This window comes from Cricetulus griseus, chromosome 3, assembly GCF_003668045.3.
Source record: "Cricetulus griseus strain 17A/GY chromosome 3, alternate assembly CriGri-PICRH-1.0, whole genome shotgun sequence".
Lineage (NCBI taxonomy): Eukaryota > Metazoa > Chordata > Mammalia > Rodentia > Cricetidae > Cricetulus > Cricetulus griseus.
The window spans coordinates 101,799,983-101,819,349 of record NC_048596.1 but is presented as its reverse complement, the minus strand read 5'-3'; the positions used below and the strand labels follow the sequence as shown (position 1 = coordinate 101,819,349).

The 19,367-nt window shown below is 38.7% G+C and overlaps 1 protein-coding gene and 1 long non-coding RNA gene across 2 annotated transcripts in view; one reads left to right on the top strand and one right to left on the bottom strand.

Annotated features, from left to right (window-relative positions):
* Window positions 1–13,556, top strand: part of Rsf1 (remodeling and spacing factor 1) — a 122,947-nt gene extending 109,391 nt beyond the window's left edge. The window contains exons 14-16 of the mRNA XM_027407693.2: window positions 1,347–1,570; window positions 4,186–4,374; window positions 7,693–13,556. Coding sequence (XP_027263494.1) covers window positions 1,347–1,570; window positions 4,186–4,374; window positions 7,693–8,258 — 979 coding nt within the window. The 3' untranslated portion in view covers window positions 8,259–13,556. The remainder of the gene's footprint in view (window positions 1–1,346; window positions 1,571–4,185; window positions 4,375–7,692) is intronic.
* On the bottom strand, window positions 843–19,334 carry LOC118238563. Its single transcript, XR_004769129.1, has 2 exons — window positions 18,874–19,334; window positions 843–1,733 (listed from the first exon to the last, which is right to left on the bottom strand). It is a non-coding gene; the product is annotated as an uncharacterized LOC118238563 (long non-coding RNA).
* Window positions 19,335–19,367: the final 33 nt, after the last annotated feature.

Below are 19,367 nucleotides of genomic sequence, written 5' to 3'. Positions count from 1 at the left end.
CTTTCCCAGAAACCACATGGTGATTCACAACCATCTGTAATGAGATCTGGTGCCCTCTTCTGTTGTGCAAGCATACACACAGGCAGAATACTGCATACAAAATAAATAAATCTTTAAAAAAAAAAGAAAGAAACAGAGAAGTTGAGTATGGGGATGAAATAGAGAATGCTCTGGTAGAGCTGCAACCAGAACATAAAAAAGAACAATTATGGAGTGGGTTTTTTGTTTTGTTTTGGTTTGGTTTGGTTTTTCAAGACAAGGTTTCTCAGTGGCTTTTTAGAGGCTGTCCTGGAACTAGCTCTTGCAGACTACTCGAACTCACAGAGATCTGCTTGCCTCTGCCTCCCGAGTGCTAGGATTAAAGGTGTGCACCACCAATGCCTGGCTGGGGTGGGTCTTTTCTATTTTTCTTCTTTTATCATGCATACAAATTTGAACTTGTCCTGAAAATGTTTTTAATAAAAATACCCAAAGGGTTATGGTGTGAGGTTAAAAGAGGAGTCAGGATACATACCATATGTCTCTGGATTGGGTTATTGATGGGTGAATGATTCTCAATACCAGATAGCAACTACAGGTGTTTGCCACCAAAGTCTGGCAACCTTATTTCAATCTTTTGAAACCTTGTACAGGTGGAAGGATAAAACCTACTCTACAATGTTGGCTGATATCCACATGCAAGTACAAGTACCCCATTCCTCCCCATAAGAAGAAGACAGGTTTTTTGTATTCAAAAATTTAAATATCAGGCTGGTAGATAGAAGAGGAGAAATAATGAGCATTTTGGGGTATGTTGGATTTAAGATGCATCCCAAAGAGGACAGTGACAGAAGTTGTCTATGAAATTTAGAATCACGTTTTTATTTTTAAATAAGGTATTATTGACAACAGAGAACAGTAGCATCTTTTTAAAAAACATTTTTTAGATTTATTTATTTATGTATTTATTTATTATGTATACAGCATCTGTCTGTATGCTTGCAGGCCAGAAGAGGGTGCCAGATCTCATTACAGATGATTGTGAGCCACCATGTGGTTGCTGGGAATTGAACTCAGGACCTCTGGAAGAACATCCAATGCCCTTAACTTCCGAGCCATCTCTCCAGCCCCTCAGCATCAGTTTATCTTTGTGGCTTTTACAAAGAGGATAGGTGATAGGATATTCGTTTTATAGACAGAAGTTGACATAATTTTCTAAATGTGTCTTTAAATATTACTTAACGTTTCACTGGAATATTACTTAACAGTTTGTGTTTGGAACTATGAAAAACTGATTATCACTTCCAACTGTACCATTACAAAACAAACAGAGCACCATCATGACATATGTGGCTTTTCCTGCACAGATCTCAGGATGAGTTTGTTGTGTCTGATGAAAACCCAGATGAAAGTGAAGAAGATCCACCATCTAATGAGGACAGTGACACGGACTTCTGCAGCCGAAGACTGAGGAGGCATCCTTCTAGGCCAATGAGACAAAGCAGGCGTTTGCGGAGAAAGACTCCAAAGAAAAAGTATTCTGATGATGATGAAGAGGAAGAAGAATCTGAGGAGAATAGTAGAGACTCTGGTAAAAATGCCTTCTGTCTGTATCAGAGCAACTCAGTTGCTTCCTGTGGCTTCTGGAATTCCAAGGTGTCAGAATTATATTCAGCTGTGACTTAGGCATCCTGATGAGACTCTAGAGTCATTTTCTTATGATTTACTAGTCACTTTTTTCATACAGAGCACATCTGAGAAAATTCATATAAATTAATGTGTTACCTTCATGCCAACTCTTTGAGAATGTTAAATTATGATATTGAGAATGTTAAATATGATAAATCGTTCCGGTTCCAAGTATTTCTGAGAATATTTTGAGATGTTGCAGCGTGAATACCAGAACCAATTAACCCACCAGGGCTTCTTAAACTTTCCACTCACAACCTTTTATTCCTGAGAAGCTTTTACACAACTTCCAGTACTTAAGTATATGAAGTAGGTAATAGAAGTCAAACATTGAATCAATCATAAAATTATTAAAATATTTCTCTCTCTCTCTCTCTCTCTCTCTCTCTCTCTCTCTCTCTCTCTCTCTCTCTCGTTTGTTTTTTTGAGACAGGGTTTCTCTATGTAGCTTTGGAGCCTATCCTGGCTCTCCCTCTGTAGACCAGGCTGGTCTTGAACTCAGAGATCCACCTGTCTCTGCCTTCTGAGTGCTGGGATTAAAGGCATGCACCACCAATGTCCAGCTCTTTTTCTTTTTTTAATTTATTTTTTTCTGTGCATTGCTGTTATGTTCGTGAAAGGGTGTCAGATCCCCTAGGACTGGAGTTACAGACACTTGTGAGATGCCATGTGGGTACTGGGAATTGAACCTGGGTCCTCTGGAAGAACAGTTAGTGCTCTTAATCACTGAGTCATTTCTCCAGCCCCTAAATAAATGTATTAAATGTATTTTTAAGCCAGTTGGTGGTGGTGCATGCCTTTAATCCCAGCACAAGGGGCGAGGGTGGGGGGGGGCATGCATCGACAGGCAGATCTCTCAGTTCGAGGCCAGCCTTGTCTACAGAGCCTGGTCTATGTAGTGATTTCCAGGCCAGCCAGGGATACATAGTAAGACCCTGTTGTTTTGCAATTAAAAAAACTTTTTTTTTTTTTTTTGACCAGAAAGATTGTTCAGTGAGTATAGATACATATTCACAACCTTGTGTTTTATCTCCAAGACCCTTATGGTAAAGGAGAGAGCCAGTTCCTGTAAGCTCTCCATGTTCACCATGGCACTTACAGGAGTTGCCTAGGTCCTCTGGAAGAGCAGCCAGTGCTGCTCATCTCTCCAGCCCCCAAATAAATGGAAAAAAGTTTAACTTAAATAAAACAATTACTTTGGAAACATAATTTTGTGTACTTTTGATAACAGATGTACTTATATTTTCTTTATAAAACTCAATTGAGAAATTCAAACTATTTTTAAAAATCAAAACATTATAACAATGAAATCCATGCACTGAGGAATGATAATAAATCTTAAAAACCATATTTGCTGTAATTAAACCATTATTATTTTAGAATCTACTTTTATTGAGAATTTCATAATACATAAAATGTACTTCAGTTATATTCATTCAGTCTTTCACTGCTCCCCAATTCCTCCCAGATCCATCCTCTCCCCCTTCCAACCATATGGTATGTCTTTTTGTATTATTTTTTTAAGTCTACCAAATCCAATCTGTGTTGCTCATCCATTGGAACATGCCTATCTGGGACCACACCCTTACCAAAAAACTGACTTTCTCTCCCCTAGAAGCAATCAGTACCTCCTCAGCTCCTCAGTTCATGAGCCCCTTCCTCCTGCATGCTCGATGTGTCCCGACTTGATCTTGTGCAGAGATCCACAGCTCTGTGAGTTCACAAGCACAACTATCCTTTCTTGTCCAGAAGACAGTTTTTCTCTGGTCTTTCCTAGCCTCTGGCTCCTACAGTCTTTCTACCCCCTCTTCTGTGATGGTGCCTGACTGAGCCTTGGGGGAATTGTGTGTGATAATAGATGTCCTGTTTGGCTAGGCACTCCACACTTATTCTCTGCACTTTGACCAACTGGTTGTTCTCAGTTGAATGTAGTATGGAGTTATAACAGCATTCCCCCTTCTTTTAGCATTGCTTGGGATCAAGTGCCAAGCATGCACTCTACCTTTGAGCTGTACATCCAACCATCTTCTCCTCACCCTTTATCTACTCTCCCTTCTTCTGTCCTATTTTCTTTCATATATGCATATATATATATATATATATATATATATATATATATATATATATATATATCTTGGAAGTTAACTAATAATAGTGTACATTTAATAGGCTGGGCTATTCAGTTGATGCTTGCCTACCATGCTTGAAGTACCACTGTATATGGTGGTGGACCCCTGTAGTGTCAGTATTCAGAAAATGGTGGTAAGAGGAACGGAGGTTCAAGGTCAGCCTGGAATAAGGACCTAGTCTCAAAAAAAACCACAAATGTACATTTGTTATATTTTGCAAGCTGATTTTTACTTTAAAAGAAATTAAGATTTATAAAACTTATTCAACTAAAGTGCTTAAAACTAGACTCTATTAATTTTATATTTTTATAGCCTAAAGCTTGTTAAAATACCAATGGATTTAAATTTTGTTCTTCCTAACCCCTCCCCCTTTTGTTTTTCTAAACAGAAAGCGACTTTAGTGATGACTTTAGTGATGATTTTGTAGAAACCCGGCGAAGGCGATCAAGAAGGAACCAGAAAAGACAAATTAACTACAAAGAAGATTCAGAAAGTGATGGTTCCCAGAAGAGTATACGACGTGGTAAAGAAATCAGGCGAGTTCACAAGCGCAGACTCTCCAGCTCAGAGAGTGAAGGTAAATGTATCTCCTGTATGTAGGAGGAGGGCAGGCAGAACTCACATGGAAAGAAAGTTCATGCTCTGGTTTATGTGCTTGATCTTTCTCTTATTTATTTGTTTGTTTGTTTGTTTGTTTTGTTTGTCTGTCTGTCAGTCTGTTTATATTTATTTATTTTTTGAGACAGCATTCTCTGTGTAGCCCTGGCTGTCCTGGAATTTGCTCTGTAGACCAGGCTGGCCCTGAACTCACAGAGATCCACTGCCTGACTGATTTTTATTTTAATTGATATAATCGATAGTGTCACTGGGATGAATCTTAGTACTTTTCTCCTATTTATTAATTACAATTTAAATAAACCACTCTTGAGAGGATGCTAATTTTTTTAAGTCCCCCTTATTTATTCCTGTATTTTATGTATGAATGCTGTATTTTCATGTATGCCTACATGACAGAAGAGGGCATCAGATCCCACTATAGATGTTTGGTTGTGAACTGCCATATGGTGGCTAGGAATTGAACTTGGGACCTCTGGAAGAACAGCGGTGCTCTTAATTGCTGAGCCATCTCTCCAGCCCCCAGATGCTAATTTTTTAAATTTATTTTTATTTTATGTGCATTGGTGCATTATGTGCATTTTGCTGCATGCATGTCTCTGAGAGGGTGTCAGATCTTGGAGTTACAGACAGTTGTGAGCTGCCATATAGGTGTAAAAGAAAAGTCAGTGATCAGTGCTCTTAACTGCTGAGCCATCTCTCCAGCCCCTAGGTGCTAATTTTTAAGGGTTCTGTTGTAGTAAGTTCTTCTGGCATGTTTTGTGGTTTATTCTGCTCCTTTTTGTTGGTGTTCTATTTTGAAATAACCTGTCATGCACTGAGTAGCTGAGCACTTTCAAATAGTATCTGTTCTCCTTCCCAACTTTTTTTTGTTGTTAAATTTATTTTATTGATTTTTCTTTTCCTTTTTTGTTTATTTTTTTATTTTTATTTTTTTAATTTTTGGGTTTTTGGTGACACGGTTTCTCTGTATAGCAGCCCTAGCTGTCCTGGAACTAGGTTTGTAGACCAAGCTGGCCTCAAACTCAGAGATCCGCCTGCCTCAGCCTCCTAAGTGCTGGGATTAAAGGTGTGGGCCACCACCGCCTGGCTCTTTCCCTTCTTTCACTACGAATTTCAGTTGGTGTCTGTTTTATGTAATAGCTTGAGCTATACTATATCAGAAAAGTTATAAAATATTTGTTTGTGGGGGCTGGAAGGGTGTAATACCCACATCAGGCAGCTCACAGCCCTCTCTAACTCCAGCTTTGGAGAATCTGATGTCTTCTGATGCCTGTGAACACCAGCACACAGGGCACACACACACACAGGGCAACAGGGCACACACACACACACACACACACACACACACACACACACACACACACACACACACTCACTCACTCACTCACTCTCACTCACAAATAAGATAATAGGATCCAGGCCTCTTTCTAAATTCATTTTAAATGACCTTGATGTTTTTGGTTTTTCAAGACCGGTTTCTCTGTGTAACCTGGCTGTCCTTAAACTCACTCTGCAGACCAGGCTGGTCTCAAACTTCAGATACCTTGACTCTTATCTCCCACCTTTTAAGGCATTTAATCTATAATTATTTGTGATCTGCTTTGAATATATTACTTTCACAAATTAATCATGAAATAGAATTTGAGAGTATGAGAGCAGGAAAACAGTATGTGAATGGATATAGGAGTCTTAAAGGAGGTGACTTAGTCTTGAATATCTTCACGTCATAAAGAAAAAATTAAATTCATTAATCCAGCCATTAAAAATGAATATTTTTTGAACTAGACACTGGTGTAAGTACTAGGAATTGGACAGAACAAAGTAGCCCTCATGTAACACTTGAGGTAGATGCAAAGATTGTAAAATAAATATTAGAATATAAGATGTTAGATAAAGGGTTTGGACACATGGAATTTCACATTTCCTCAGTGAGAAAGACAATATTTAGGGGGCAAAGTTAGGACTTAGTGGTGGAATGCTTGTCCAGCATGCATGAGGCTCTAGGACCAAACATAGACACTGACACACACACACACACACACACACACACACACACTGAATGTTGGGTAGGAGTTACATACTTATCTAAAGGAAGAGTGATACTGACAGAACAACAAACCCAAAGCCAGCATATTCAGGAAACAGGAAGTTCAGGGTTGTTAGTACTGAATGTGTCAGAGAAGCCAGCAAGCTATCGTGCACATGGTTGCATAAATAAACTTTTTTTTTTTTTTTTTTTTTTTTTTGCAGATCAGGTTTTATTAGAAGATGGTCATATCTGTTATTTACATGTTGTCTATAATTGCCTTATAAAAAATTTTAGGAGTTTTCGTAGAACATGGAGGTCTCACCTGAAGCCTCACCCCACCCCCCAAAAAAGTAAACCAGTGGTAATCTCAGTTAAAGAGCAGAGCTGTCTAACTAGATTTCTGCAATGATGGGGATATTCTGTATCCATGCTGATTAATTCAGTAAGCACTAATTTCTTGTGGCTTAGAACACTAGAAATGTAGCTAGCTTAAACTTGGAACTAAATTTTTGTTTAATTGATTTTAAATGATCACATGACTAGTGTCTACTAAATTAAGTGAATAGGGCATTGTATGGATTGTGGATTTATTCTGTGTGAGATGGGAAGTACTTAGAAGATATGGAACAATGGAGTGGTATAATCTCATGTGTGTTCTAATTTGCTAGAGTACTTATTTTATCAATAAATTGAAGGACAGGACAGTAGCTTGGAGAACAGTAGTCCAGGGATGAGATGATGCTGGTTGGAACTTGGTCCATAGCTGTTAGAGTAAAATGTTATCAAATTGTGGATAGTTTTGCTAAGATTTCTATTTATTTATTTATTTATTTATTTATTTAATGTGTGTTTTTGTATACTTCCCAAGTATAGGGATTGTAGGTGTGTACCACCATGCCTTCCTGTAGTTTTAACCTTTCCTTATTAATTTGTTCACGACTCCTCAATTTTAGGAATAAAAGGAGGAGTTTCTCAGTTTGTGGCTAACTTACCTTCACTTAATTCAAAGACCATCAGACCCTCTTCTTCCACCCCCTATCTGCTTTTTCCTAAAATCAGAAGTAAAATACACAGTTGATCTTATTGAGCATTGTTACAGGTGATGGTAGTAGTTAGGTATCTATCAGTCTATTTATTACAGAGCAGTATTTCATAAGAGCAAAGCATGGGGTGGATATGGGAAAGAAAGGACTACTTGAATGTGTTTATGTTAACTGTGCCAATAGCTTAAATATTTGTTTATTCTAGAGAGCTATATGTCCAAGAACTCTGAAGATGATGGGCTAACAAAAGAATCTAAGCGGTCTGTTCGAAAACGGGGCCGAAGCACAGATGAATATTCAGAAGCAGATGAGGACGATGAAGAGGAAGGCAAACCATCCCGCAAGCGGCTACACCGTATTGAGACAGATGAGGAGAGCTGTGACAATGCTCATGGAGATGCAGAACAGCCTGCCCATAACCAGCCCAGGGTCCTGCCCTCAGAACAGGAGAGCAGCAAGAAGCCCTATCGGATAGAGAGTGATGAGGAAGAGGACTTTGAAAATGTGGGCAAAGTTGGGAGCCCATTGGACTACAGCTTAGTGGATTTGCCTTCCACCAATGGACAGAGCCCTGGCAAAGCCATTGAGAACTTGATGGGCAAGCCAACTGAAAAGTCCCAGACTCCCAAGGACAACAGCACAGCCAGTGCAAGTCTAGCTCCCAATGGGACAAGTGGTGGACAGGAGGTGGGGGCACCAGAAGAGGATGAAGATGAGCTTTTGCGAGTGACTGACCTTGTTGATTATGTCTGTAACAGTGAACAGTTATAAGACTTCTTTCCATTTTGTGCTAATTTATTCCACGGTAGCTCTCACACCAGCGGGCCAGTTAGTAAAAGCTGTTTAATTTTTCCTAGAAAACTCCACTACAGAACGACTTTTTAGAAGAAGAATTTAAACAAATCCCAAAGTCTTTCTGTGAAGTGACCAGTTTTGAACTTTGAAGATTAATAATTGCTGTAAATTCCTTTTGATTTTCTTTTTCCAAGTTCATGGTCCTTGGTAATTTCATTCATGGGGGAAAATCTTATTATAATAACAACAAAGATTTGTATATTTTTGACTTTATATTTCCTGAGCTCTCCTGACTTTGTGAAAAGGGTGGATACAAATGCATTCCAAATCTGTGAGGGCCCAAAACAGAATTTAGGGTGGGAGAAAGCACTTGTGCTTTAGCTTTTCATATTAAATATATATTATATTTAAACATTCATGGCATAGATGATGATTAACAAACTGTTTAAAAGTTCAAGTCTGTACTGTTGCAGTTTGAGAATTGTAGATACAACATCGTACATACGTCACTTAGTAATAGCCTTCGTGAAATCAGTTTGTTTACTATTGGAGTTACCACACTTTAAATAAAGAAGAGACCATGGAAGTACCATCATAAAAACACTTTAACCTAAGTTTCTGTTATAGCAGAGTTTCTTGTTTTTTAAAACACACATACACACACAAAATCATCTGAAAAGCATTTGTATAGTAAATTGTATAATGAAGCTTTGACAGCCAGATTGTGCTAGCAGGAGTAGCTATTATGCAGTAATAATATATATGATGGCCTCTACTACTCTGTGTCAGGTGGGGAATTAGTGAAGTGAATGTGGACTTTACTGAAATGCAGGTACACTATAATCTTTGCCAGTAATGAAACTCTTCTGGCCATATGATGTTAACTGAGATGTCATTTTGAATATAATACATCTAAATATAACATATATGGAGACGCTAAGCTGACAGTGGTATTTTAGCACATTTGAAAACTGAGAAGGGATTTTTAGGTGAATTTTAACTGGTCTGTTCTTGCCCTTAGTATCTACTTCAAATTGAAGTCTACAAACAAAAGCAGTTCCTTTGGGAGGTTTTTAGTTTTGAGTTTAAGAGTGACTGAGAGTGTGTGTGTGTGTGTGTGTGTGTGTGTTGGAATTTTCTATCAGCCTGGATACATTAGCAGGGTTTGAATGTAGTTCTGGCCTTTGGCCATTATATACTTCTATTAAAATCCATTTATAGTCACACAACCAACAGAACTGAGTGAGAACCACTGATATACTTAATAGGCATAACTTCCATTTTAAACATCTCAACCCTCTTAAGGATTCGCCCTTTGCTTCAAGAATAGGCGGTTTCTAATTAATGTAACATAGCTGACACTAACATGAATTTTATCTTAGTTTCTGTTACAGTTGTGAAGTTTCAGGCACAGCCCTAACCCTGTACAGCTGTAGCATTTGTGAGTCTTCTTGCCTGGCACATCCTGAAGCCTTTAGCATTGCTTCAGCATGTGCTTTTGCCCTAGGATTCAGGTTTTCTGATCCAGTGTTGTCTGTTGCCGGCAATAGACATACCGTTTCTGCTGCTGGCCCACGGAACTTCATTTTTCTTTTCAGATTAAGCATTATATGTGGTAGTCAGTGTACAGTAAACCACTTCTTTTTTATTATTAAAAGCTGGCATAAGACTTGCATCATAAAGACCTCTCTGGAAACTTTATGCTCCTACTTCGACAGATATTGCCCTTAAATCTTCTGACCTTTAAAGTTTAGTGCTGATTTTTTTCAGTTACTGAATTTCTGTTTCATTTTAGTTCTGTAGAAATTGACCAATAATATTTTTGCTTTGAGTCTAGTGATGAACTTGTATTTGTGTAATGATGAAACAGTGAAAGCAACCTTTAAAAAAAAAAAAAAAAAAAAAAAGATGCAGCAGCTGCTGCTACAGAACCAGTTGTGGTTTTATCTTGAAGCAGTGTTGTGCTGGAAGGACAGGGAGGGCTTATAGTCACACAAAGTAAAGGACTAAAGCAGAGCCACAGTCACTCAGAGAACTTCCTTTCTAGCTGTTTTATTTGAAAATGAGCTAAGTAAACATTTTAACTGACTAGAACAAACAGGCAGAAGGATTCCTACTAGTGCATGGTAAGTGGTTCCTGCCACCCTGTCTCAGAACGTGTCAATCCTGCAGCCAGGTAAAGCCACTGTGGTGTAGAAACTCTCCCATGTGCCTGTCTCTACCTCTGCACACACCAGCTCTTGCAGCCACCTATCAATTCTACTCATCATTTATACAGATGATTAGAAGTAGTAAATGAGTAGCTAATGCAACAGCATGCGGAATGTGAAGTAACTGCTGTTAAGGAAAACCCACAGTAATCTTTACAGTAAAGACTGAGTATTCCACTTAGCAAATGTCCCACTGACGGGTTTCAAAACCACTTTGTACTATCTGATCCTTACTAAACTTGAGTGTCAACCTGATACTGAGTGTCTCCCTTCTAACCTTACATTTTCATTAAACCAACTGGCTATCAAGAGTAATCCAGGCAGCTAATACATACTGATTCTTAGTATCCAGAGAGTTCAGCTGCTTGGCTTTGTTGTTTCTGTTCATGCTGGAGATTGAATCCAGGGCCTCATGCATGCTGGGTAGAACTCCTGCCCTGTTTAGTCTTTAGATTCAGTCCCTCAGAGTCTGTTATCTCTCAGAAATATACTCACTTGGAAGATGCTCCCAATGAGGTTTCTGTTGCTGCTGTCAAAATAAATCTTCTGTATCAAAAATTTTGATACATCCATTAAGAAATGGAGGATGGAAGGGAAAACAGTAAATCATGTAGGGGTCGACTCTTCAATCCATGATAGATTAGGATTTACAATAGATCAATAGAATATCTCCTTTTAGTAACTTCAGTGACCCCCTCCTACCTTTTGAAATACAAGTGTTGAACTTGTATCAAAGCTCCCAGCATCAGACTCTTAAGTCTACAGCATATGCATTATGGGAAGATACAGTGTAGTATTCAAAGTGTTTAGTTTGCCATTTCAATAAAGTTTAAAAACTAGCCAGGTTTTTACAGTCCAAGAACTTAGAATTGAAATAGTGTAGGAAAGGGACTCAGACTGGTTTCTGCCTGTTGGATGATTAGATGGTGTTTATTGTAGAATGTTACTGGAAAGTGGTGTGTCTTTAACAATACACATTGAGGTTATTTCCTCCTTGACATCTTTTTCCAGTTGGTCAAGGTTGCAGATTCAGAGGATAAAAAAAAATTCATTAAGATGAATTCATGTTTACTGGTAACTTATTTTTTAAAAAGTGATCTGCCAAAGAACCAAGAACTTCAGATACTAATGAAATTGTGGGGGGAAAGATTTTTAAAAGAATGTTACTCACTTTTCACTTTCTAGTTGATAGAACCTATCCTATATAATAGACATTCAAGCAAAGTGCATATATTAAGAAAAATGTGGATGCTTCTTTAAATTGTGAGTAAAATGCTGGCAAATGTGTTAGTAATTTTTAAGTGGGATGGTTGGAGTTCCCTTTGTCACAGGAATGCCTGTTTACCCTCAATTGTAAGCAGAGGTGTTGGCCACTTACTAATTGTTCTACCAGAAGACAAAAAGCACCTAAGAAATAAGATAACGCTGTGACTCCACTGCCAGCTGCTGCAGCAGAGCAGATCTATAGTTCAGGACAGTCTCAGCTTTAGAACAAAGACCAAGATTTTTAAGAGGAAATGTGTATACATACACATTCTGGATAACTACAAGAATGCTGAATTTATCATGAACTGACATAAAAATATAAGGCAAATAGTTGTGACAAAATTATGAATATGATTCAATTATAGAAAGTTTAGAGAAAAAATAAGTTTTTTGTTGTCGGTTTGACATTCTCAAAATATATTTCTGGTTCTCTTAAGAAGCAGAGAATGCCAAAACCATATGTATGCTGTAATCTACATAGTCCTTGTCTGTTTTAATATGATCCATTATTAAACTCTGAGAATAAAATTCATTCCTATTTTATCCACCATTCCTAGTGTAACCTTGGAAGCGGCAAGCTAATTACTGGTTTATTTCCTTACTGTTTGTATCCTGATCCTGAGAGAAAACTGCTTTGATCAGTTTTTTGTTTTGTTTCTGGACTGGATTTCTCTGTCCTGGCTGTCCTGGAACTCAATCCGTTGACCAGGCTGGCCTCGAACTCAGAGATCCACCTGCCTCTGCCTTCTGAGTGCTGGGATTAAAGGCATGTGCCACCACTGTCCAGCTTCATCCAGTTTTTAAACTGGGTTATTGTGTTATGCTTCCACTTAATTTTCAAAATATTTCAATCTAACTTACATAATTTAACATTTTTTGAGTGCCAAGGTTTGCTAGGTAACTGGCTGCATTAACACTGAGGATAAGTCATTCCCATGTAAACAGTCGTAAGCCAAAATACAGTGGACTTGGTATAGAACCACTTTAGATTGTACGCTCAACATGTGTTACTCATACAAACCCTCTCAGAAGTTGATTAGAATAGAGTTCCCTTAATGTTTCCACTCCTTTTGGTCATGTACACAACTCCCTGCCCCATCTCCTATTTCTACCACTTTGCTCTGGAAGACACTGTTCTGGCACACTAGTCTTTTCAGTTCATGGAGCTGTTGCTTTTATCTTAATGTTTCAGATGTGTCTGTCCTATACACAATGTATGTGAAAGAACGTAACAAATCACCAAATGAATAGGGATTTACTAAGCTCTAGACATTCTTAATGAGAAAAAAAAATTAAGGAACTATATTTGTGGGTTTGTTTTTTTTTCTGCCAAACTGGTACAAGCTAGAAAATGTGCAAAGGACTGAATAACCTTCCTTGTTCTTTTTGCCACTGGATGATATAAGTTAAGAATGAGCTTGTTTAACTATATATTTTCTTGACTTTCATCAGTTTCAGAAGGAGTCTAACTTAATTGTTTGGGGTTTGTTTGACCTGTATTTATTGCATCCTGGTCCTAGGCCAGGAGCCTGCATGTTATGTTTATGGACAGCCAGAACACAGTCATTGTGGAACTTAATGGCTCAAGATCTTCTAAATCATTTAACTTATTTTGTACGTTGGAAAAAAGAAAAAAAAAGTTTATTTTGCTTGAGAGTCGCATTTTTTTATAACTGTACAGCTTTTAAGGGATGGGAGGTGGGAAAATGCCCTAAAATAGGATGTAGATTTTTACAGTTGTGTTTATGGTAGAACATCTACAGGAGCATTATGTAATTAAACCTCAAATTGTTTAAAACCTTGTGCCATGGTCTTTTTCGTTCTATTGCCTTTTGGCAGAGTTGGTGCATGTCAATACTGCACTGCTGTATGGACAACCCTTGAAATTAGAATAAAACCTTTTTCCAAGTTTTCATACCATTGCATGAGTATACCCGAGCCACATGTGTGTACATACACACACATGCTCACACACACTCACACGAACAGTTTATATTAGTGTAAATGGATCTTCAGGTTCACTACATCGGTAACATCCCAAATCTGGCAATTGGTAGCATATTTTTTCAGTGCATGACTGTGTAGTGCCTGACTAAGGTATTGTTGATGTTGGTGTGTTTTGTTCTCCTATCAAAGTAGCTTCTTGATCATAGCATCTAGATAGTACCTTGCCTAAAACTCCCAAGAGGATCCATGTGCACTTTAAGAATGATGTCCTATGTTGAGATGGAGGTGGGAATGGGGCAGGGCTAGTTTCTTATGTGTAAAAGGAAAAAACTAGAATCATTTGACTATTCCATAGACTTACCCAACTCCACACAAATAACCTGCTGAAACTTGGCAGGAAGGGACAGCACGTTCAACTTTCAATCCCTCATTTGGTAAGTAATTTTGCAATCTCTTAGAACTGCTGGCAGCAGTCTTCATGGCACATTTTACCATGCTGTCGCCACACCTTTTTAAATGCCAGTACTTTTTTTGCTATCTGATAATTTTAGCATTCTAATTTACTACCTGTAAAGCATAACTATTCTTCCATGGAACTGAATTCATCTAAATGTGTCATAATTTCTGAGTAACCTTCACCTGTCAGCTAATTTGGGAAATAATTTTCTTTGCTTAGGGGCCATGAATTTCAATGTGAAGAGTACAAATTCCAGATAAGACTTTGTAAATTGTCTTATTTTTGAATCTCACTTTGATTTTATAAAGTAGTAACTCAGTTAGTTCCAGGAAGCATCCAATCAGAACATGTCTTGGATTTTCAGATGTGCTTATATGAAATACTTTATTTTCCCGATGCATAAAATATAAAACATTGGAATAGTTCTCAAAATACTGTTTTTAGATGACAGCTATAGCAGAAGCTCCAAGATTAGCATCAAACTAACTCTTGATATAATCAGGACCATGCTGTCAGTCCACGAGAAGCTGGAGTGTGCTGCCATAGTGTAGTCCCGAGTGTGTAAACTAAGTGCAAAGGGATCTGAAGACTGGGAACTCGATTCTGACAACACAAGTCAAGTCTGTGTGTGAGAAGCATGGCAGGCCCTGAGAGTGCAAAGCTTCAAGAGTGTTAGGACTGCAGTGCACAGTTGTTGAAATAAAATATTCCTGTGACAACCAAAATATGTTGTGGCTGGTGCCAATATTTTCGTTAATGAAATGTTGAATGTCTGTCTCAGTACAGTCTGATCAGAATTCTCAGTGTAATAAGCCAGGCCTAAGCCATTTTACAGCTCTTGGCCTAACTGTAACTTTTTTTCCCAAATGTTTTATTATAATACTTGTCATTTCTTTCACTTAATATATGTCAATTGTCATAATAAAAAGTTTAAATAAGTCAATGTACTTAGCATTGTGTTTGAACACTTACCTAGAGCACTCAGAATTTTCACTAACTGGTTCATAAAGGGTTAAGATGGTCTGTATCACCCAGGAATAGACTATTATTCATGATCTAGGAAGCAAATTTGCAAGTAGACCAACTTCCTTAAAAATAGTTTTAAAGGCTACTCATTTATTTATTTATTTTGGTTTTTCAAGACAGGGTTTCTCTATGTAGCTTTCGGGCTTGTCCTAGCACTCACTCGATAGACAGGCTGCCTCAAACTCACAGAGATCCCCCTGCCTCTGCCTCCTGAGTGCTGGGATTAAAGGTGTGCACCTCCAATACCCAGCGTTTTTAAGGCTATTTATCAGCTAGGTCTATACAAATGACAACACCATTCTTGGTTTCTGTTACTTAGCCTCTGGAGAGTTGACACATTACAGAGTCCAGGGCTTTGTTCTCTGAGAACACAACCTCACCAGAAATCAGCAGCATAGGGCAAAGGTTTTCAGTTCCTTTCCTGGCTGGGGAATGGGGTTGGTCTCTCTCTCTCTCTCTCTCTCTCTCTCTCTCTCTCTCTCTCTCTCTCTCTGTGTGTGTGTGTGTGTGTGTGTGTGTGTGTGTGTGTGTGTGTATGTGTACAAACACACAAGAGAAGAAACACAAAGTAGTAGTCTCATCTAAATGCTGATACCTTTCTTAGTATACCTAAAGTTTTGTTTTGTTTTTGACTGCAAGCTAGCAAATCTGTCAGTACTTGAAATTCCAACTCTAAACTACAGATTAACATTTATGTAAAGAATGTCAATCAGGATTTCACTTAATGGAATAATTGCTGGCTTATGATGGTAAGAAAATCGTCAGTTATATTCACAATTTGAGATTTTTAAACAAATCAGCTAAGAATCAGTCCCCGATGGCCTTTTGTTAATGTTTTTATTTAATGTGTATGGGCGCTTTGTCTCCATGTATACCTGTTTACCATGTACATGCATGATGCCCTTGGAGGTTAGAAGAGGACATTAGATCCCCTCAACTGAACTGTTGTGAACCACTACATAGGTTCTGGGAATTGAACCTGGTTCCTCTGGAAGAGCAGCCAGTGCTCTTAACTGCTGGACCATCACTCCAAACCACAGCTCAAACAATTCATTGATTCTTAGCTGAGCATGGGGCTAGAACATAGCTCTTAACTTTCATCTTAGATTAAGAGACCAGAGGATGATTTCTTTAAAAATCTAAGATTTAATTCACTAAATAATGATCATTTAGTAGAAGTGGAATTATAATAAAACTATTTTAATGAAATTAAATGTTAACAGTTAGGACCCTTCTGGATGAGGTAAATGCTTACGAAATTTTGACTGAGTTCTGTATGATTACTAAAGTCCAAATGACAATCAAAGAGAAAGAACATTAAGAGGATATGACCTACGAACACAACATTAATGCATACAGTCATATCCCATAGGAAAAGTTAGAACCTACAATACATGTCCACAGTATAGGCCACCTTCCCTACTCAGTAACACTTTCCCATTTCAGAGCCACTTGACTTAAGTTTCTATCTTCCTTTCTAGCCTGACTCCAAGAAGACTTTTTGTAGCAACCCCCTGTATATAATACGTCCTTTACCGGGTAGCCTTCCTATCATCTTTCCGTCTTTCCTGTCTCAGTTCTGTCCCTGATTTCCATTCTGAATATTCCTATGAGATGTCCTTCCTTCAAGGTTGAAAAAAAAAAATGCGTCTGTTCCCATTTAATGTCTTCTAGTTATTTTTTGCTTGATTTTCAGTATTTAAAATAAACAGATCATGGAACTGTTAAACTGAATTTAGAAGTTCTTACAAAAATGAAACTAGTTTCTAAGAGAAATTCCAAGAAACCAACAGGCTTTATGGCAACAATTGAATACATAATCACAAACAACAGTTACAGACAGCTGACATAACAGCACTCAGGAGACATAGGTAGGGGGATCACAAGTTGGAGGCCAGCCTGGGCTACACAATAAGTGCTAGAAGTCCTCAGCAAGTCACATTTTCTCACCTTTAATTTTAACTGTAAATGGGCATAACAACTACCCTGCCTACCCTCACAAAATTACTATAAAGGAGATAATGGGTGAGGAAATCATTCTTTTAAAAAGTAAAACACTGTACAAATTTAAGTGCCTACTATTTATGCTATCCACAGGGATTTTTATGAGGAGCAAAAAATATAACCCTTGCTCTTCCAGTACTTGATGCTGGTCTGTTTGTCACATTTGCTTAACCACCTCCTCTGGCTGGCACTATGAGTTCAAGGGTTCCTTCACAGAGCTAACATCCCTTTCCTCAGTTACCATCTTAAATAAAATGTTTTGCCATTGAGCTATCATTCTGTAAAAATGACTAAGACAAGTTAAGAAATTATTACACTGGTTTTAGCCAGTTTTCACGTGTCATACATGGGGATTCCATTTCTGAGCAAAGCATTGGTGGTTTCATCAAATGTCTTAGGGCAAACCTCGAATTAATTGTTTCTCAAACGTATTTTTTTTTTTTTTTTTAAAGTACTGGGGACGCAACTCAGAGCCTCACATATACTAGGCTAGTAGTTCTGCCTGAACTCTGTTACCTTGGAACCTACTCTGGAAACCTTTCTGAATTCTCCGACTTAGAAATAAATAAATAAGCCTACACCTACTCAAGTTTTGAAAGTGGAAATTTAAAAATGATATTTAACCTCTTCTTTTTGACTATTCTCGTCTACACGTCTACACCTTCACAAGCTTTTCCTCTCACTCTATATCAAAAGTATGAGGATTTTAACCTTCGACGAGCTCTAGATGACTCTTTTGTCACCCCTCACCCTTACTGCCATCTTCTCACCTATACCAGGGCCACACCTTCTCCTTCCTGTTCGGTGCTTCTCTCTCCTAGTCTGCTACCAACAAACTAACCAGTCTCAGGACTGGAGAGATGGGTCAGCCTGTGGGAGAGCCTAAGGCTTTTGTGGAGGACCCAGATGGGTTCACAGCATCCACTGCCTGTGATGAGCTCTGGAGGAATCCAATGCTCTCTTCTGGATTCTGTGGTCGTCTGCACTCACACGTACACACACACACACACACACACACACACACACACACACACAGTTAAAAAGTAAAAATAAATCTTAAGAAAACATCTCCACACTAAAGACTCCTCTGTTGAAAAGATACCAAGAAGAAAAAACAGGGGAAAAAAAAAAGAAAAACAAAACTCTTAAGACAATCTATATGTTTTGTCATCCAACCTAAACAGCCCTAAACCCATAGCTATTACAACTTTTTTAAAATGGTTTTTCAAGACAGGGTTTCTCTGTGTAACAGTGCTGGCAGTCCTAGAACTCATTTTGTAGACAAGGCTGGCCTAAAACTCAATGAGATCCACCAGCCTCTGCCTCCCAAATGCTGGGGTTAAAGGCATGCACCATCACCGCTCACCCGGCTGCTGTGACAATTTTATAGTTAAAAAAAAAAAAAAAATGAAGCCTAGAGATTGGCTGACTGAATTCCATCCTCTGGGTCTCTCATTTCTAAACTCTAGCTTGTGAGTTTAATGCCTCAGCTCTCATGTGTAAAACGGAGTCAGTTAATAGAAAACTTGTTCTTATTATTTATCATAAAGAAAAAAATATGAATTAAGCAGATGTGGTGATGCTTGCCTGTAACAGTACTTGTAGCCAGAGTAGGGTGCATGTGGATAAAAACAACAAACAACAAGAATCCATGAAGAAATGAGAGTGGTAAAGTGCTTACGCTGTGTGGCACATAGCCGTCGGCTACGGGTGTCTATTTACTAAGTCTTCACTGCTCTTTCTTTGGGGCCTAGAAGTTCCCGATCAATGGCTGCCTTTCCCCTCGGCGCTGTCTTTGGACTGTCTCGCCGCCCTTTCGTTCAGGTAATGTAACCTCTTTGCGCTGCTGTGGCGTGGCACGTGGGGATGGGGCGCTATGAGGCCTAAGACGGAGGTCTGGTGAATGGCTGTGTGAACCGGTGAGATCAGGCCCGATGAGGCGGGAGCAGGAAGAACCGCGCATCCAACCGGGGGACTTCTGACCTCCAGATGAGTGTGGACTCTATTTCCCGTGCGTCCTCCTAGGCCCGTTCCGGGTTTTGTTTTGGAAGGCACAGTATTCCTTAAACATACTCTCTCAGGGATTGCTGTGACGACCTACAAATAGAACCACAGCGAAAAACACTGTTATTCTAAGCCTCCTCAGAGGGGCGGGGCGGGGCGGGCGGGGTGGGG